Raw genomic sequence first — 19,095 nt, 5'->3', positions numbered from 1 at the left:
AAAACTATATTTAACCATGTGACACATTGTACAAGCTTTAAATTCTGAGACTGTACCACAGTTTGCTGTTTCACAGCAAAAGAAAAATAACGATCATTTAAGACACAGAAGGACGTAAAATCTTTAAATTAGATTTCTTGTATAATAATTGGAGTCCTCACCCTTCTTCATTCCAAAGGTAATAAGTTCAATCAAAGAATATGTGGCATCATCAGATTCATCTGAAATATACAGATGGTTTCAGTATTAAATCATTACAGACATTTCTAACTAAACATACACTATGAATCTATTGTTACTGAACCATTTCCAGAGTTTTCAGAGTCGTTCACTGATTCATAGATGTGAGCCTCACCTACAGGGAAAATTAATAAATACATTTATATACAATTAAAAATTATATTTCAAATAAAGATACTGTCAATAGAACAAGTGCAAAGACAGCACATCTTTAATATTTCATAGTCTTCATTTCTTAAATTTAATAAGTCACACTCTGGCCTGTAAGATATATTCATATTGTTCTCATCTACAGAAAACAGTGGAGCAATAATATTGTTGGATTATTTCCATGTGGTAGTTTTACATGTGGATTTCTTGTTGTGTTTAAATCACCTCAGGAACTGATTGTAAGGAAGAGTTAATGCAAAGTCAACAACAGCAATAAGAATCCAAATAACAAAAAGGTAAAGCAGAGAAACCTAAATCATCATCAGTTCAAATACTGACCATGGAGAGGAGAGGACTGGTCATTATGTTGGTTTTCACTCTGGTTGACCCTGTGATTTGTGGTGGGGGGGCTGCTGCTCTCTGACTGAATCCACCTTAACAGAAATAAATACATATGTTTAATCCAGAGGTGGAAAGTGCTGCTGTTAAATATAAGAAGAGAGGAAACACTTTACTGACCTGATAAAGCAGGAATCTGTGAAAAAGACATTTGTTGTTACATAGTTTTCAAACATAAAGAATCCTGCTGCTGTTTCATGCTATGACTTTAAAACACATCTATGTATCTAGATAATACAAGAGAAAGTAGCAAATAAACAGCTCATATCAGAGAGACAAATATCTCACGCTTGGACCGTCTGAAGCGACACAACAGGAGCAGAAGAACGAGAAGAACGAGAGAAACGACTCCACAAATCAGTCCAATGATCAGTGACCACGGAAATATTTCATGTCCTGCAGAGACTATAAGAATAAATATTATGTTGTAGTCAGAAACTTCAAATGATCTATTTTATACATGAGAAAATACATAAATCATTTGAATCTTACTCACTCTTCACTGTCATCCAACTCTGTGGTGACTCTTTTCCTGAGTGTTGACATTTGTAGAAACTTTCATGTGACTTTGACACTGCAGAGATAATCAGCTCCACTCTGGTATCATTTTGGAGAAGTTTGTCATTTTGATAGAAAAACACGTTGTTGGAAAGTTTTTGTTCTGTCTTCAATCTGCAGCCAAGAGAAACAGACTGTCCCTCAGTCACAGGACGAACAGGACTCATCAGGATCATATCTGCATCTAGAAAACAGTCAAACAGTAACAAGTTTCAGTCAGAGATCATCTGCAGAAGAAGCTGACGTAGAGTGATGCGACATTTATTTACTGATATTTAATCTAATACTTTTTGGCAAATAAACAGCTTTTCTACAGTTTCTAGGAATAAATGATCCAACACTTGATCTGAATTGTGATGATTGACACTAAATCTTCAGACTAATCCTGATCTTCACCATTGATAAGAGACAGTATGGAACTGTCCTCTCTTTGGAAACAGAATAAGAGTAAAGCTGCAACTGGGATGAAGCCAAACGACAGCTTGTTACAGCAGCTCTAGAGAGAACAGGACATATGGACACATCAATATACTGTGTCATTTATCATTTGAGCCCTGATCAGATGTGTCACCAAATGTGGTCACCAGAGGGAGCTGCTGTTTGAACAGTACACTATAAAGTAGAAACAACAACAAAGAAAACTGTAAAGACAAACTACCAAGATTATAAATTGTGATATTTTTGTCTGTTGATGTCATGTTATTTAATCTACAGTACCATGTAGCAGAGTCATGAACTACACTCTGAAAAACTTCACTGTGTTCAACTCAGTTCTAAGGAAGTAAATTATATAACTGCATTTAGAAGATGCTGTAAATACAGAAATGAAATGAAAAGAATCCAACATACTGTGTCCAGTGATGTTGACTGAATTAGTGAACTGTCCTGATCCAGACTCACACCAGTACACTGCAGAACTGTTCAGTCCACTAATGTTACATGTGGATCCAGTCATCGTCCCCCAGTCAGAACAGAGGGACAGGTAACTGTCCTCAGGAAACCTCCTCACTCTCCACTCAGTAGAGTTTCCTTCACAGCTCAGAGACACAGAGTCAGAGGTGAAGTGTTGAACTCTGTCAGGACTCACAGTGAGAGACGCTGATGGAGGAAAATCTGAAACACACGTGATAGAAGCAGTAAAACTGAGTTATAAAGAGTATTTTGTGTTTCAGCATTTCATCGTCTCTGACAGTTTGTCCCCATTAGTCAGACTTGTCTCAGATTTCTAAGTTTGTTTATTTTGTCCTTTAACCTGTGTTTCACTTCAGCCCAGTGAAGTAATAAAATCATCCAGTGGAAAACAGAAAGTTTAACTTGATGAAAGTGAGAAAAAACATTTCTGAAGTCACCACAACGAATTCATGTCCACATATTTAGCTGTGAATGAACACAGCTAATATGTGGACATTAGATACAGAAGATGTTCACAGACTGAAAGTGGATGAACTGAGGTGAGGACGTAACAACTGCTTCATTATTTCTTCAGATTCAGTTTATTTGATTAGAGAAGAACAAAGGAACAAACTGACCTCCAGACCAGACAAACGTTGGTTTGCTGTGTTCAGTGTAAAACACTGGTTCTCCTCTTCCAGCTCTACACACATATCCTGCTGTGTGTGTCTGTCCATGAACCATGTAAGAATCCTCTTCAGTGCCACTGTCACTACCAGGTAGCAGCTCATATCTGTAGAGTCTGTCTGACAGTTTGGGAACAGTCTTATACCAGTAGAACCTCCATCCTGCAGATGGATGTTCAACCTCACACTTCAGAGTTACTGAGGCTCCAGGACTCAGCCAGGATGGAGACAAGTGAGGACAGACTGGGGTTTATCTGTTGGAAACAGGTTTTCTCAGTATCAACGCATTATGTCTACTGTGCAACTCTTCTTCTTCTCTTTGGCTTTTCCCATCTCTTCCAATCAACACCATGGTAGAACAGTTTGTATCCTCCTCCGATACTACGTGCCTTGCTGCCCTTCCACCTCGTCTCCTGCACACACAGTACATCTACCTTCCTTCTCTCCATCATGTCTGCCAGCTCTGTGCCTTTCCCTGTCATCGTGCCAACGTTAAGAGTCCCTATTCTCAGATCTATGCTCCTGCATTTCCCCTTCTCTCTCTGCCCACGAACCCTTCTGCCTCCCCTCTTTCTTTGACCAACAGTAGTCAAATTTCCACCGGCACCCTGTAGATTAACAGCATCGGTGGCGGTCGTTGTTAACCCGGGCCTTGACCGATCCGGTATGAAAGTCTTGTGAATGATTTGCATGATTATTTTGGCAATTTTTACGCCGGATGCCCTTCCTGACGCAACCCTCTCTATTTATCCGGGCTTGGGACCGGCACAGAAGTCACTGGCTTGCAACCCCTGTGGCTAGATTGTCTACTGTGCAACATTAAATTCAATTTATCTGAACTTGAATAATCTTGTAATAGGTATTAGAAACTTAAAGATGGTCTAACTATAGAAAATCTAAATGTATATTAACAAAACTAAAACAATTTTTCTTGTTGCACTTTGCACTGGCTGTACTGGGAGTAGTAAACTGGTTCTCCTCTTTCTCCTCTGCACCAGTAATATTTCCAACCAGATGATGGATTCACAGAGCAGCTCAGAGTCACACTGCCCCCTACTGGAATGACTCTGTCATCAGCACTGAGCTTTGGCTTTGGTTTCTCTCCTGTGGAGGTTTGAATAAATACAGATAATATTAACTTATTGTTACTGTGAATTATTAAAAAACTTAATAACTTGATAAAAACAAATGTAACACATCTCATTCAATGATCTCTGCTAATTTTTTCATGACCAGTCAGTCACCAAACTGATCCAAACCTAAATAAACAACAACCCAACAGGGAAACTTCACTTCCAGCTCCCAATTAGATTCAGATTTAAACCAAGATAGATTGATACATTTCTATTAGTCCCATGATTCACTGGTTTACCTGTAGCCTTTACAGCACATTTTAGAAGAAGGGAACACAACAAGTAAGTGATCTCCAAGAGTTCAGTGTGGTGTTATATATTATATACAATGAATACAAAGAAAACTACTACAAATTCTAATTGTAAATGTGAAGTATTGTATTTCAGAATATATAAAAATATCAAACTGACCTGATACAGTCAGTGTGATGGTTTTACTCCACTGTGTTGAAGAATAGGAGTCTCTTCTGTTTCTGCCCCTACACATGTAGTTTCCACTGCTGGACTCAGAAACACTGAGAGTCCAGTAATTAACATGTGTCTGATGTGAAGTTGACTGAGGTGTTTTCCATTCATAATCCCACTCAGTGTCTCCACCTCCCTGGATCTCACATCTGACAGTGATCTTCTCTCCACTGAAGATCTGAGACCAGTCAGGTTGTAGAGTCACAGAGACAGAAGTGGAAACTGAGAGACACAAATAGGAATATGAAGAAAATTATTTAATAATAATCTCAAATACTTAATATTAAACACAATGATCAAACTCACCAGTTATCTCAACAGTGACCTCATCACTGTAATCAGTGTAGTAAACTGGTTTTCCTCTTCTTCCTCTGCACCTGTAGATTCCTCCTTGTGAGACTCTGATATCTCTGTTTTCTTTACCAACAACATGAGCTTTATTAGAGTTTGAGGTTCGTCTGAACCAGTCATATTTCCAACCATCAGAGTCGTCCACAGAGCAGCTCAGTGTCACTCTGCCTCCTACTGGTATGATTGTTGGACCTGCTGTCACTTTGGCTTTGGGTTTAGCTGTTTCAATTTAAAATAAACAAAATAAATTATGAAATGTGTAAATTTTAATCTAAATATGGAAACAACTTTCACATCCAGTAAGTTTTATTTTTTAACTAAATCTCACAGTTTACTATTTTTGTTTAGGGGGTTTTTAATCTGTAAAACATACAACACTCTCTGTTTTTAAACCATTTCCAAATCACTCTGAATTCTTTATGTAACCCAGGTTATTTTTTAGAGCTGTGATTTACACAGTCTTCCTAAACGCATCCTGAACAGGTTAGCGCGAGATGCTTTCTGGGATACTGCGCACATGGAAGTTTCGACACTCCCATCATGACTCTAGCAGACCGCACAACTAGGACAGGTGTGTGAGCGGAGGAGGAAAAGAACAGTAGAAAGTCATAAAAGTTAGGAAAAACAGTTTTGACTAGACGTTTGCTGTTTTAGAGTCCATAGAGCTGGAACTGCCAGTGAAAAGAGTTAGAGAAGATAGCCGAATTGAAGGAGCGAGAGGAAAATCCCCGACGGGCGTTCAATTAAGCAGATTATCCTGGTGAGTTAGCTTCAAACTAGCTAAATAGCCCATGTAACTTTATTTTAGGAAATCTAAAGTGTGTTTTGTTCTTTCGAATACTTTTCAAAGTGAAAACCAGTCAGGATATGTGAATTTGTTGTGTTAGACGAAGTGTTTGAAATGTTTATTAACTAATTAGCCGCTAGGTTCTGCTAGCTAATTGAGGCCTACAGCTAAGCGACTGCCACGTGTTTAGCAAATACGGTAACTCCGGTAAGAGATGTGACATGTTTTATGTGTTAGAATTGATATATATGATGTTGAAATGATTAGAGTAGATGTGTTTTTGTAAATTAGTTTAAGAAATGAAACATGACATCTGTGTTTTATGTATATGTATGTATATTTTGTTTATAGTATTGTATATTATTTAAACGTTATTGGAGCCTCAAATAGGGTTTTGGACGTTTTGATAATTGTTCTGCACGCTTGTGTGCAGGCTGGTTTTTTTTTGTTTGTTTGAGGAACAGTTCTTCTGCTGTCGTGGAGCTGAAGTCTTCTCGTCAGGACTCCAGGATCATCACTCCAAGGCGGTGGTAGGAACCGATTAAAGGAGACACTCTTCGAGGGAAATTCACCCTTTCGTTCTATTTTTTCCGTTTGATATGTTGGCTATAATTTTGGTTTAATATTGAAACAAATGAAACTGAGACTGTAAAGGAATCTTTCAACAAGGAACTCAAGAAAAGAATAAGAACTGATAACTGAATATTTGGGTTGACTTGAAAAGAATTGTTTATTTATGTTGTTAATTATTTTCTTATCATTTTTAGTAATTGGTCTGAAATAGGTTATTTTGTTTTTGTCACTTTTGCTAATTGTTACATTTTATAAATATATTCCTATTGCTATTATAAGTGCGTATGTGTGAATTTCTAGTGGGATGAAGGTCTTTTCACTCTCTTTGTAGAGTTGCTACTGCCAGTCTCCTTACCGAACCCAGTGATAAATGAACACGGAGAACCTTAAATCTGAGTACCTGACAAATCTGAAACACACTGTGCCCAAACTCAGTAGGAAATATAGAACAGATAATCTTAGATACTCAGTCAGGTTCAGAAGGGTAGATTTTAGATAGCCAGGGTAGGGCATCAGCCTACTAGGGGCTACATAATTGTGGCGAGCCAGCCAGGAGATTGGCATTCAGTAGCCGTTTGATCTTCCATCCCACGGTACACACTCCATTTTGTAGTTTTTCAACCCACTAGATATGGATCTTTGCAACCGCTTTGATATTGATGGTCAGCGCTCCCTGTATGTTACAGGTATTGAGGGAGTTTATGCAGATATTGATATAGCTAATGTGTTTGAGATAAATGGGAATATCTCCAAAGTAGTTAAAATCCCAAATGAACAAAACCAGCCAGAGGGCAGAGCCCTGGTAGAATATGTATCTGAGAAGTCTATCTCTAAAGTTGACCCCAAAATCTTAGGTGATATACCCAGTCCCAATGATCCATCTGTGGTGTGGTCGGTGAGGACAATAAGAGATGTTGTTCAAGAAGAAGTAGGCAAAGAGATTGCCCACAGGTACTTAAGTGAACTAAGGGCTGTAGGAAGTAGTGGCAAGGTAGGCTTTCTAAGTGTCCTTCAGAGTGAGTTACAGGAGAGCCAAGCCCCTACATACTATTCACAGACTAGTGATATACAGTCAAGTGCAGTCCAGAACAGTCCTGTCCCAGAACATGTCATGTCTAATGACAGCTCAACTGAAAGCACAGAGCCTGCACAAGCCTGCAGTGCACCTGTTAGTCCTTCATTGACCCCTGTTCACATTGATCAGAATGTGTTCAACCCACCTCAGGTCCAGAAAGTGATTGTGGAGCATGTAATTCGGAGTGAGTCAGCCAGTCCGTCATCCCCACACATCAGGATACACATCTTCTCAGGTCGGACTCCAAGACCTAATGGTGAGGTTGACTATGAAACCTGGCGCACCCAAGTAGATCTTCTCCTCAGTGATCCCACCTTAAACAATGCACAGAAGGTGAGAAAAATCCTTGAAAGCTTGCTAAGTCCAGCCGCAGACATTGTGAAACCACTCGGAGTCAATTCCCTGCCAGGTCTCTACATCACCCAACTTGATTCTGCTTTCGGAGTTGCGGAGGATGGAGAGGAGTTATTTGCAGCATTTCTCAGTTCCAACCAAAACAATGGAGAAAAACCTTCAGCGTACTTGAACAGACTTCACTCCCTCCTCACGAGAGCAATTTCTAGAGGGGGAGCCTCAACCGAGAACTCAAATGAACTGATTCTCAGACAGTTTTGCAGAGGTTGCTGGGATCAGAGCCTTATTATAGGGTTACAGCTAGAGCACAAAAAGAACAATCCCCCTTCATTCCCTGAACTGCTCCTTCTGCTGAGGTCTGAGGAAGATCGGAGGTCATCAAAGTTAGACCGCATGAAAAAACATTTAGGGTCCACAAAAGCTGCTGCACATGCTCACTTCCTTTACAACATGTCACCCTATGATCATGAATCAGTCTCATCACCTGACACAAGACAATCTGAGACATCTAAGCTTGAAAAGAAAGTGGATGAATTAGCTAAGCAGGTGGGGAAATTAAACCAAAGGCCAAAGGACTACACCTCAGACAATCAGCCTATTTCAACACCCAAATCAAAGCACGATAGGACAACTGAGCTTGAAAGTAAGATAAATGAGCTGACTGAACAAATCCACATGCTTAGTCATAGCCAGAAGCTTCCCAGAAGATGTGAGAAGTCTGATGAACAGGAGTATTCTGCAGCGAGTGGCAGTAGTTTGAAAAGGTCACATAAAGGTCCAGGCATGCCAAGGGCGTGGTTCTGTTTCAGGTGTGGGGAGGACAGTCATATTGCTGCTCATTGTTCAAATGAATCCAACCCTACACTTGTTCGCAAGAAGAATGCAGAGCTGAAAGAGAGACAAGAAAAGTTTAAAGCCCAGCAGGCTGTTTCATCTTTTGCTTTAAACTTGAAATCTGTAATCCCCTTCGTCCCAACAGTTCAGTCCAAAGTACTGAAGTTCGAGATGTTTCACAGATCATAGGTCAAGATTATGACTATAGATCATCCATACCATCAGGATTGATAGGTCCGCGCTGTGCAGCTTCTGTCCTTCTGGAAGGGTTCCCGTGTGAGTCGCTTTTGGACACTGGCTCACAAGTCACGACAATCTCTGAATCATTCTACAAGAACAATCTGTCACATCTCCCCATTCGACCAATTCATGCTCTCCTTGAAATTGAGGGAGCAGGAGGACAACATGTTCCTTATCTTGGGTACATAGAAACCCATATTGCTTTTCCTCAGAGCATTTCTGGTAAAGATCTATTCACCTTAGCACTTGTAGTCCCAGAGTGCCACTTCAACAGCAAAATCCCCCTGTTGATTGGGACGAATGTGCTATACAGACTGTATGAAGAACTGCTTGAGCAAGACGGCCCAGAGTTTATCCGCAGGCTTCATTCTAAAAAACTTGCTCTTGTTTTCCAGCACATAGCCAGAGCACAAGAGAATGACAACCATTCTTGTCCTGTGAGATTATATAGTGAAAGTCCAATCATCATTCCCCCGAAACAACGATGCTGTGTTACAGGAAATGTAAGGCTAAGGAAGAACGATCACAACATGACTTTCGTGCTTGAGCCCAATGAGAACCATCGCTTGCCTGGTGGTGTATTTCTTGAAGCTGCTTTGGTAGACATCCCTTTTAGGTCCAGCAGCAAGGTTCCTGTTGTCCTGCGTAACCTCAGCGACCATGATGTCACACTGCAGCCAAAATGCATTATTGCTCAAGTGTGCGCAGCTCAGCACATTGAACCACTCAGTTCTAACCACGATGTGACTGGAAATTGCAGGGCAGATGGCGACAATCTTAAGTTCAATCTTGATGATTCACCTATGTCAGAACAGTGGAAAGAGCGCATCGTCACCAAGCTTAAGTCGATTTATGAGGTTTTTGCTACTAATGACCTTTCATATGGTCACACACAAGCTGTGAAACACCACATCCGACTGCATGATGAAACCCCTTTTAAGGAAAGGCCAAGGCCTATTCACCCCAGTGACAGAGAAGCAGTGAAGCAGCATATCAAAGAACTGCTCGATGCTGGAATTATCAGAGAATCTGAGAGCCCCTTCGCATCACCAATAGTATTGGTCCGGAAAAAGAATGGCTCAATCAGGCTATGCATTGACTACAGGAAGTTAAATGCACGAACCATCAAAGACGCATATGCCTTCCCAAACATTGAGGAGACATTCACAGCTCTCAGTGGTGCCAAGTGGTTTTCTGTCATGGACCTCAAGTCTGGTAATTACCAGGTAGAAGTGGCTGAAGAGGATAAGCCTAAGACTGCCTTTGTATGTCCCTTAGGTTTCTACGAGTTTAATCGCATGCCACAAGGTGTCACAAATGCGCCGAGCACCTTTCAACGCCTCATGGAGAAGTGTGTTGGAGACTTACACCTTAACGAGGTATTTGTATTTCTTGATGACCTGATTGTGTTTTCAGACACATTAGAGGAACATGAAGCAAGGCTCATGAAGGTGCTAAACCGTCTGAAGGATTACGGCTTAAAGCTGTCCCCAGAGAAATGTAATTTTTTTAAGACCTCTGTCAAATATCTTGGTCATGTGGTCGATGCTCAGGGAGTCCATACTGACCCTGACAAGATTGCAGCTCTAACAACCTGGCCTCGTCCTTCCAACAGAAAGGAGCTGAAATGTTTTCTAGGTTTTGCAGGATACTATCGACGTTTTGTTGAGGGGTATTCACAGATAGCCAAACCCTTAAACAGCCTGACAGCAGGCTACTCTCCACCAAAGAAAAGAGGCAAGGTGTACAAGAAAGAGCATTCTACACCTCCTGTAAACCCCAACATACCTTTTGCTGATGAGTGGACACCGGAGTGCGAACATGCCTTCAAAACTCTGATTGCAAAATTAACATCTGCACCCATCCTTGCTTTTGCCAATCCACAGCTTCCATATGTTCTACACACTGATGCTTGTCGTGACGGGTTAGGAGCCGCACTCTACCAAGAGCAAGAGGGAAAGCTTAGAGTTATTGCCTATGCCAGTAGGGGGCTTTCCAAGAGCGAACGAAACTACCCCACTCACAAGCTCGAGTTTTTAGCTCTAAAATGGGCTGTTTGTGAGAAATTTAACGACTACCTTTATGGTTCCAGTTTCACAGTCTTGACGGACAATAACCCTCTCACTTATGTGTTAACATCTGCAAAACTTGATGCGGCAGGTCACCGCTGGTTAGCGGCTCTGTCTACTTACCAGTTCACCATTAAGTACAGAGCAGGGCAGTCCAACAGCGATGCAGACGGGTTGTCACGGCGACCCCAGGGCCCACCTTGTGAGGATGAAGCTTTCATTAAAGAAAATGAGAGAATTGATGACATGAAAAAGCGACTTATGGGCGTAAGAAATAAAGTTGAACATGAAGTGTTCTCTGCCTTATGTCAGCGACATCTTGCAACTTTTAGAGGCGAGTACAACTCCCCAGAACCCTTTATTGTTGCAGAATCACTTGTCATTGATCCCTTATCAGTGCCTGATGCACTAGGTGAGAATATGTTACCGTCTATGACAACATCCGACTGGAGCAAAGCTCAACGAGACGATCCATCAATCTCCCGTGTCATAACTTTCTTGGAGAGAACTTCAAAGCCAAGTTTCAAAGAGGTGAACCTTGAACCTCCTGAAGTCAAGCTCCTTCTCAGAGAATGGAGTAAACTTGAAATTAGAGATAGAGTACTGTACAGAAGGTATACTGACAGAGATAACCTCATCTGCCAGCTTGTTTTACCTGAACAGTTCAGAGAAAGAGCACTTAAGGGAGTGCATGATGACGTTGGACACCTTGGCTCTGAACGTGCATTACATCTTGCCCGAGCCAGGTTCTACTGGCCAAGGATGACCAGTTCTGTTGAGGAGAAATGTAAAAAATGTGCACGTTGTCAGGAGGAAGGCTTTGCCTCAGAAGGCCGCCCCACTGGAGCACATTTCTGCGACCTACCCACTGGAACTTGTATGCATGGATTTTCTATTCCTTGAACCGGACAGTCGAGACACCAGAAACATTTTAGTGATCACTGACCATTTCACAAAATTTGCTGTGGCAGTGCCAACCAAAGATCAGAAAGCACGAACCATTGCCAAGTGTCTGTGGGAAAATTTAATCGTTCACTATGGATTCCCCAGTCGTCTGCTCAGCGATCAGGGCAGAGACTTTGAATCAAAGACCATCAAAGAGCTATGTACACTGATAGGAGCTGACAAAATCCGTACCACTCCATACCATCCCCGTGGAAACCCGGTGGAGCGGTTTAACCGGACTCTTCTTGATATGCTTGGTACTTTAGAGGAGAAAGACAAACATCATTGGAGAGACTTTGTCAAACCTCTGGTTCACGCATATAACTGTACGAGAAATGACACTACAGGGCACTCGCCTTATGAACTTATGTTTGGGAGGCAGCCCAGACTGCCAATTGATCTGATCCTTGGGATAAATCCTGAAGGAACAAACCACAAAACCCATTCTGACTATGTAAAAAACCTTCGGCAACACCTCAAGGAAAGCTACTCTCTAGCCACTGAAAACTCAAAAAAGCTAGGAGAGAAAAACAAAGTGAGGTTTGATAAAAAAGTCAGAGCAGCTGAACTTTTTGAAGGAGATAGGGTTTTGGTGCGAAATGTGAATATCAGAGGGAAACACAAACTTGCAGATAGGTGGGAACACAACATCTATGTTGTGGTCAGAAGAATCAAAGATAGCCCTGTGTATGTGGTAAAACCAGAAACAAGGGAAGGACCATATCGAACTCTACACAGAGACCTACTTTTGCCTTGCGGGTTCTTACCTGTGGAAGAGACAGATGACCACAATTCCCATACTGTACCACAGAAGAAAATGACACTGAGAAGTAAAAAGACCAGTGAGACACAGGTTCATCCAGGTGATGAAGAGGATGATTTGTACAGTGATTAGGATGAAGTGTATCCAAGCACATTGGTGCCAGAGATGATCATCAGAGGTCCCTTTATGCAGAAAGGACAGTCCATGGAATTTAAGACACCCTGCACTGTGTTGGACTCTGTCAACTTAACTGTTCTGCCAAAAATATCTGTACATTGTCCTGAGCAAGTAAGCTCTGAGCCGCATCCTACAGTTCCAGTTGTTGTCCCAGACAGTGTTGTTGCAGAGACACCTCCCAATTTGAACCATAGTGCCCCAGACTATGTTGTTATTGACATCCCAGAACCTGAAACAACTGACAAAACTACATTACCTGTGAGGGAAGAAGCAGACAGTCTGATACCAAAGCAGGTAGTTGAAGAGAGTGAAAGTGTTGTGCCAGAACCTGAGATAGCAGAGTTGAGACGTTCTAATAGGGAAAGACGTCAGCCTCGCAAACTCACTTATGATGAGTTAGGTGAACCTTTAGTTTTGGCCATAAGTTCATTTTTCCAGACTCTAGCAATTGCATTTTCCCAAACTGTAAGTCCAGATGTGCATGCAGGGACTCATGCAGTTTAGAGGGGGAGGATGTAACCCAGGTTATTTTTCAGAGCTGTGATTTACACAGTCTTCCTAAACGCATCCTGAACAGGTTAGCGCGAGATGCTTTCTGGGATACTGCGCACATGGAAGTTTCGACACTCCCATCATGACTCTAGCAGACCGCACAACTAGGACAGGTGTGTGAGCGGAGGAGGAAAAGAACAGTAGAAAGTCATAAAAGTTAGGAAAAACAGTTTTGACTAGACGTTTGCTGTTTTAGAGTCCATAGAGCTGGAACTGCCAGTGCAAAGAATTAGAGAAGATAGCTGAATTGAAGGAGCGAGAGGAAAATCCCCGACGGGCGTTCAATTAAGCAGATTATCCTGGTGAGTTAGCTTCAAACTAGCTAAATAGCCCATGTAACTTTATTTTAGGAAATCTAAAGTGTGTTTTGTTCTTTCGAGTACTTTTCAAAGTAAAAACCAGTCCGGATATGTGAATTTGTTGTGTTAGACGAAGTGTTTGAAATGTTTATTAACTAATTAGCCGCTAGGTTCTGCTAGCTAATTGAGGCCTACAGCTAAGCGACTGCCACGTGTTTAGCAAATACGGTAACTCCGGTAAGAGATGTGACATGTTTTATGTGTTAGAATTGATATATATGATGTTGAAATGATTAGAGTAGATGTGTTTTTGTAAATTAGTTTAAGAAATGAAACATGACATCTGTGTTTTATGTATATGTATGTATATTTTGTTTATAGTATTGTATATTATTTAAACGTTATTGGAGCCTCAAATAGGGTTTTGGACGTTTTGATAATTGTTCTGCACGCTTGTGTGCAGGCTGGTTTTTTTTTGTTTGTTTGAGGAACAGTTCTTCTGCTGTCGTGGAGCTGAAGTCTTCTCGTCAGGACTCCAGGATCATCACTCCAAGGCGGTGGTAGGAACCGATTAAAGGAGACACTCTTCGAGGGAAATTCACCCTTTCGTTCTATTTTTTCCGTTTGATATGTTGGCTATAATTTTGGTTTAATATTGAAACAAATGAAACTGAGACTGTAAAGGAATCTTTCAACAAGGAACTCAAGAAAAGAATAAGAACTGATAACTGAATATTTGGGTTGACTTGAAAAGAATTGTTTATTTATGTTGTTAATTATTTTCTTATCATTTTTAGTAATTGGTTATTTTGTTTTTGTCACTTTTGCTAATTGTTACATTTTATAAATATATTCCTTTTGCTATTTTCATAAGTGTTCTTCTTCTCTTTCGGCTTTTCCCATCAGGGGTCGCCACAGCGAATCATCCTTTTCCACCTAACTCTATCATGAACATCTTCTACCCTAACACTAGCCAACCTCATGTCCTCTGTTATAACATCCATATATCTCCTCTTTGGCCGTCCTCTTGCCCTCCTGCCTGGCAGCTCCATCTCCAACATCCTTCTACCAATATACTCACTATCCCTCCTCTGAACATGTCCGAACCATCTCAGTCTGGCCTCTCTGACTTTGTTGCTAACACAGACAACGTGAGCCGTCCCTCTGATGTACTCGTTCCTTATTCTGTCTAACCTGGTCACTCCTAAGGAGAACCTCAACATCTTCATCTCTGCTTCCTCCATCTCAGCCTCTTGTCTCTTTCTCACTGCTACCGTCTCTAACCCATAGAGCAGAGCTGGTCTCACCACTGTCTTGTACACCTTTCCTTTGAGTCTTGCTGACACTCTTCTGTCACACAACACTCCTGACACTTTCCTCCACCTGCTCTAACCTGCCTGCACTTGCCTCTTCACCTCTTTTCCACACTCCCCATCACACTGAACTGTTGAACCCAAGTACTTAAACTCCTGCACCTTCTTCACCTCAGCCCCCTGTAACCTAACGCTTCTACCTTGATCCCTCTCGTTCAGACACATGTATTCTGTCTTACTACGACTGACCTTCATGCCTCTTCTTTCCAGAGCAAACCTCCACCTCTCTAGCTGTTCCTCTACCTGCTCTCTACTCTCACTGCAAATCACAATGTCATCAGCCTGTCAGCCTGTCCATCAACATAGCAAACAAGAAGGGACTCAAAGCTGATCCTTGGTGTAGTCCCACCTCCACCTTGAACTCCTCTGTCTGACCTACAGCACATCTCACCACCGTCATACTTCTCTCATACATGTCCGGAACTAGTCTGACGCACTTCTCTGCCACTCCAGACGACCTCATACAGTACCACAGCTCCTCCCTCGGCACCCTGTCATACGCCTTCTCTAAATCTACAAAGACACAATGCAGCTCCTTCTGACCATCTCTGTACTTTTCCATCAACATTCTCAAAGCAAAAATGGCATCAGTGGTGCTCTTACGGGGCATGAAACCATACTGCTGCTCACAAATCTCCACCTTCTTCCTAAGCCTGGCTTCCACTACTCTTTCCCACAGCTTCATTGTGTGGCTCATCAACTTTATTCCTCTATAGTTGCTGCAGTTCTGCGTGTCACCCTTGTTCTTACAGATCGGAACCAGAACACTTCTCCTCCATTCCTCAGGCATCTTCTCACTCTCTAGAATCCTATTGAACAAACTGGTTAGAAACTCCACTGCTGTCTCTCCTAAGCACTTCCACACCTCCACAGGTACGTCATCAGGACCAACAGCTTTTCCACTCTTCATCCTTTTCAGAGCCTTCCTAACCTCATCCTTTCTAATCTCTGCTATTTCCTGCTCCACAACATCCATATCCTCCTCTCTTCTTTCCCTGTCATTTTCCTCGTTCATCAGATCCTCAAAATACTCCTTCCATCTTTTCTGCACACTCTCCTGGGTTGTTAGCACCTTTCCATCTCTGTCCTTAATCACCCTTACCTGTTGCACATCCTTCCCATCTCTATCTCTCTGTCTGGCTAGCCTGTACAAGTCCTTCTCTCCTTCCTTTGTGTCTAACCTGTCATACAGCTCATCGTAAGCTTTCTGTTTGGCCTTTGCCACCTCCCTCTTCACTCTACGCTGCGCTTCCTTGTACTCCTGTCTACTTTCCTCAGTCCTTTCTACATCCCACTTCCTTCAAGCCAACCTCTTCCTCTGGACACATTCCTGTACTTCCTCATTCCACCACCAAGTGTCACTCTGTGTTGCTCTCGCTTCTGGAAGTAGGTGTTGACTACAGCCATTTCCATCCTCTTAGCAAAGTCCACCACCATCTGTCCTTCCAGATTCCTTTCCTTCACACCAAACCTGCCCATCACCTCCTCATCACCTCTGTTGCCCTCACCAACATGCCCATTGAAGTCTGCTCCAACAACAACTCTCTCTCCTCTGGGGATACTCTCTATAACCTCATCAAACTCACTCCAGAATCTCTCCTTCTGAAAGTGTTATCGATGATTCGCATGGTTATTTTGGCAATTTTTACGACGGATGCCCTTCCTGACGCAACCCTCTCTATTTATCGGGGCTTGGGACCGGCACAGAAGTAACTGGCTTGCAACCCCTGTGGCTAGATTTGCTATTTTCATAAGTGTGAATTTCTATTGGGATGGAGGTCTTTTCACTCTCTTTGTAGAGTTGCTACTGCCAGTCTCCTTACCGAACCCAGTGATAAATGAACACGGAGAACCTTAAATCTGAGTACCTGACAGATCTGAAACACACTGTGCCCAAACTCAGTAGGAAATATAGAACAGATAATCTTAGATACTCAGTCAGGTTCAGAAGTGTAGATTTTAGATAGCCAGGGTAGGGCATCAGCCTACTAGGGGCTACATTTACTTTTCTACAGTCTTGAATTTATTTTTTTAGTTTTGCTATATTTCATAAAAGGCAACAAATATTAAATTAAACTGTTTATTTAGAGGTTCTTTCTTTTTCTTTTTCCTCTTTTTAAAAAGTATTTCTTCAGATATTCTCCTCTGTAGCTGACACTGTACACTAAAGCACATACATCATGATACAGTCATGTTGGATTACAGTGTCTGAGTTTTTGAACAGCTAACACCATGTATTCTGAGAGAAAAGTCAAAAACTAAATACAGTGGTTCACATTTAACTTGTACATATTCACACCTAGTTCAAATATATGAACAGAGCTTCAAAATAAAAGCTGCTGGTCATGATGATAAAACATTGATGACTCACCTGATACAGTTAAAGAGATGATGTTACTGTTTTTTATATGATTTGAGCTCCTGTGGAAACCAGAGCACTGGTATCGACCACTGTCTTTTACTAATATAGGTTTAAAATTGTAGTATTTATTTGAAATGTACTGAATAAACACTTCATCCTTCTTCCATCTGTATTCCCAATCAGTGTCGTTTCCTTCCTTCATGTCACATGTTAATGTCACAGACTCTCCAATAAATAAACTGGACCAGTTGGGCTCAACGGTCAAAACAGCATCTAATAGAAACATACAAATGACTAAACTAAATTATATATATACAGTATTACAGTACAAACTATTTTACTCATAGAGAGATTAATGGTAATTCATTAAATAAGAAGAAGAGAAGTGAACATTTACCTTGAGCATTTCCAGAGGAGAAGATTGTGTTCAGCACTGAAATAAAGACTGAAACTTAGCACATCGAGAGGAAAACACAGCAAACAACTGGACTTTCATTAATGACTAAATGTAACAAATGATCAGTGGTAAAAATCACATCAAACTGTATCTGATGATTTAACACAGTCGTCCTCTAAAGATCCTTCCTACAAAACAACCAAGCTGATAACAAGTGTGCTCTGTTCAAAGTGAACAAACCTCTGATCCTCTGTTCTCCTCACTACAACATTTTCTCTCATTTGTTCCATCAATCAGTGATTTACTCACAGAAAAACTGCAGCACACAGAGAAAAGTGTGTCCCATCCTCACATCCAACACTGACTCTGGGAGAAATTCTTCAAACTGCAGCAAATGAAGAGAAACTCTGTAAAAACACAAGTTACATTTCATTCTTCTCTCAACTTGTCTGTGTTTCTGAGTTTGACCACAGTGTACTTTAACATACTGACACTTCCTCTGCTCCACTGCAGACAGACACAGAGTCATAGTTTGAATCTGACTCAAAGGTTTGTACTTGATTCCTAATGGACAATAAACTAAACAGACAAATGTTATTGGACATATGTTCTGTAGAGAGGACATAAGAGCACTGAATAAACAAACAGTTTGTACCTGTAACATTTATCTTTGTGTTTATTTGTGGATGTAATACTTCATACCCTCTGTTCTTATATCAATAGTCGCTGTATTAATAAGTATGTAATGTGTTCAACACCTGGTGATGTGAGTTTTGGTCTAAACAAGCTTCTCAGATTTGTAGTGTCTGAAGTAAAAACAACATTTGATCTGGTGTGCTGCCTGTTAGTCAGTGGAGATATCAAAGAAAAGTGGAGAAACTTCTGTTACAATATTTCTGTTTTAATTATGGATCGTTCTTTGACACATCTTTCATCCTTCAGATTAAAAGTCTGCCATCATCACAGGTGTCACCCAGGTCATACATACAGGAGGTCGTCCAGGTCCTTCATCAACACAGTCACATTCAGCAAATACACAGAGTTTCTCTATGGACTCTATTTCTATGTTGTTGTGTGGTCAGAACTCAGTGCTTTGACAACTTTCCTGTACAATATAAACTGTATATTAGTCAGAGAGGTAACATGTTCATCTGTACATTCATCTAGATCCAGATGTATTATCAGCTTTCAACTTGTTCCTCAAGTCTGTAGAAGACATATCTGTTTATTTTATGAAGGAGCTCTAACAATAAAAATGGTAATGAGGCTGAAATCACAGCACAGCAACAATGGAAATGAAAACAGTTTATATGTGAAGTAAATATGAGAAACATGAGTGAAGAACATTATTAGTAGAGTGTTTAGATAACAGGATGGAAAACAGGAGACTTGTACAGTCTTTGTACTAGAAATACAGAAAAT

At 41.1% G+C, this 19,095-nt stretch overlaps 2 protein-coding genes across 2 annotated transcripts in view; both read right to left on the bottom strand.

Moving 5' to 3' along the window:
* LOC117153013 (basement membrane-specific heparan sulfate proteoglycan core protein-like) overlaps positions 1-19,095 on the bottom strand; it is a 278,634-nt gene that overhangs the window by 11,259 nt on the left and 248,280 nt on the right. The gene's annotated exons all lie outside the window — the stretch shown is intronic.
* Positions 1-19,095, bottom strand: part of LOC113157391 (Fc receptor-like protein 5) — a 107,575-nt gene that overhangs the window by 1,886 nt on the left and 86,594 nt on the right. The window contains 7 exon segments of the mRNA XM_033326560.1: positions 162-221; positions 305-355; positions 730-824; positions 910-925; positions 1,078-1,194; positions 1,286-1,531; positions 13,769-13,773. Of these exon segments, the coding sequence (XP_033182451.1) occupies positions 162-221; positions 305-355; positions 730-824; positions 910-925; positions 1,078-1,194; positions 1,286-1,531; positions 13,769-13,773 (590 nt within the window).

The sequence above is a fragment of the Anabas testudineus genome, chromosome 18, assembly GCF_900324465.2.
Source record: "Anabas testudineus chromosome 18, fAnaTes1.2, whole genome shotgun sequence".
Taxonomy (NCBI): domain Eukaryota; kingdom Metazoa; phylum Chordata; class Actinopteri; order Anabantiformes; family Anabantidae; genus Anabas; species Anabas testudineus.
The sequence above is the reverse complement of the archived record's forward strand: the minus strand, read 5'-3'. Positions and strand labels throughout refer to the sequence as shown.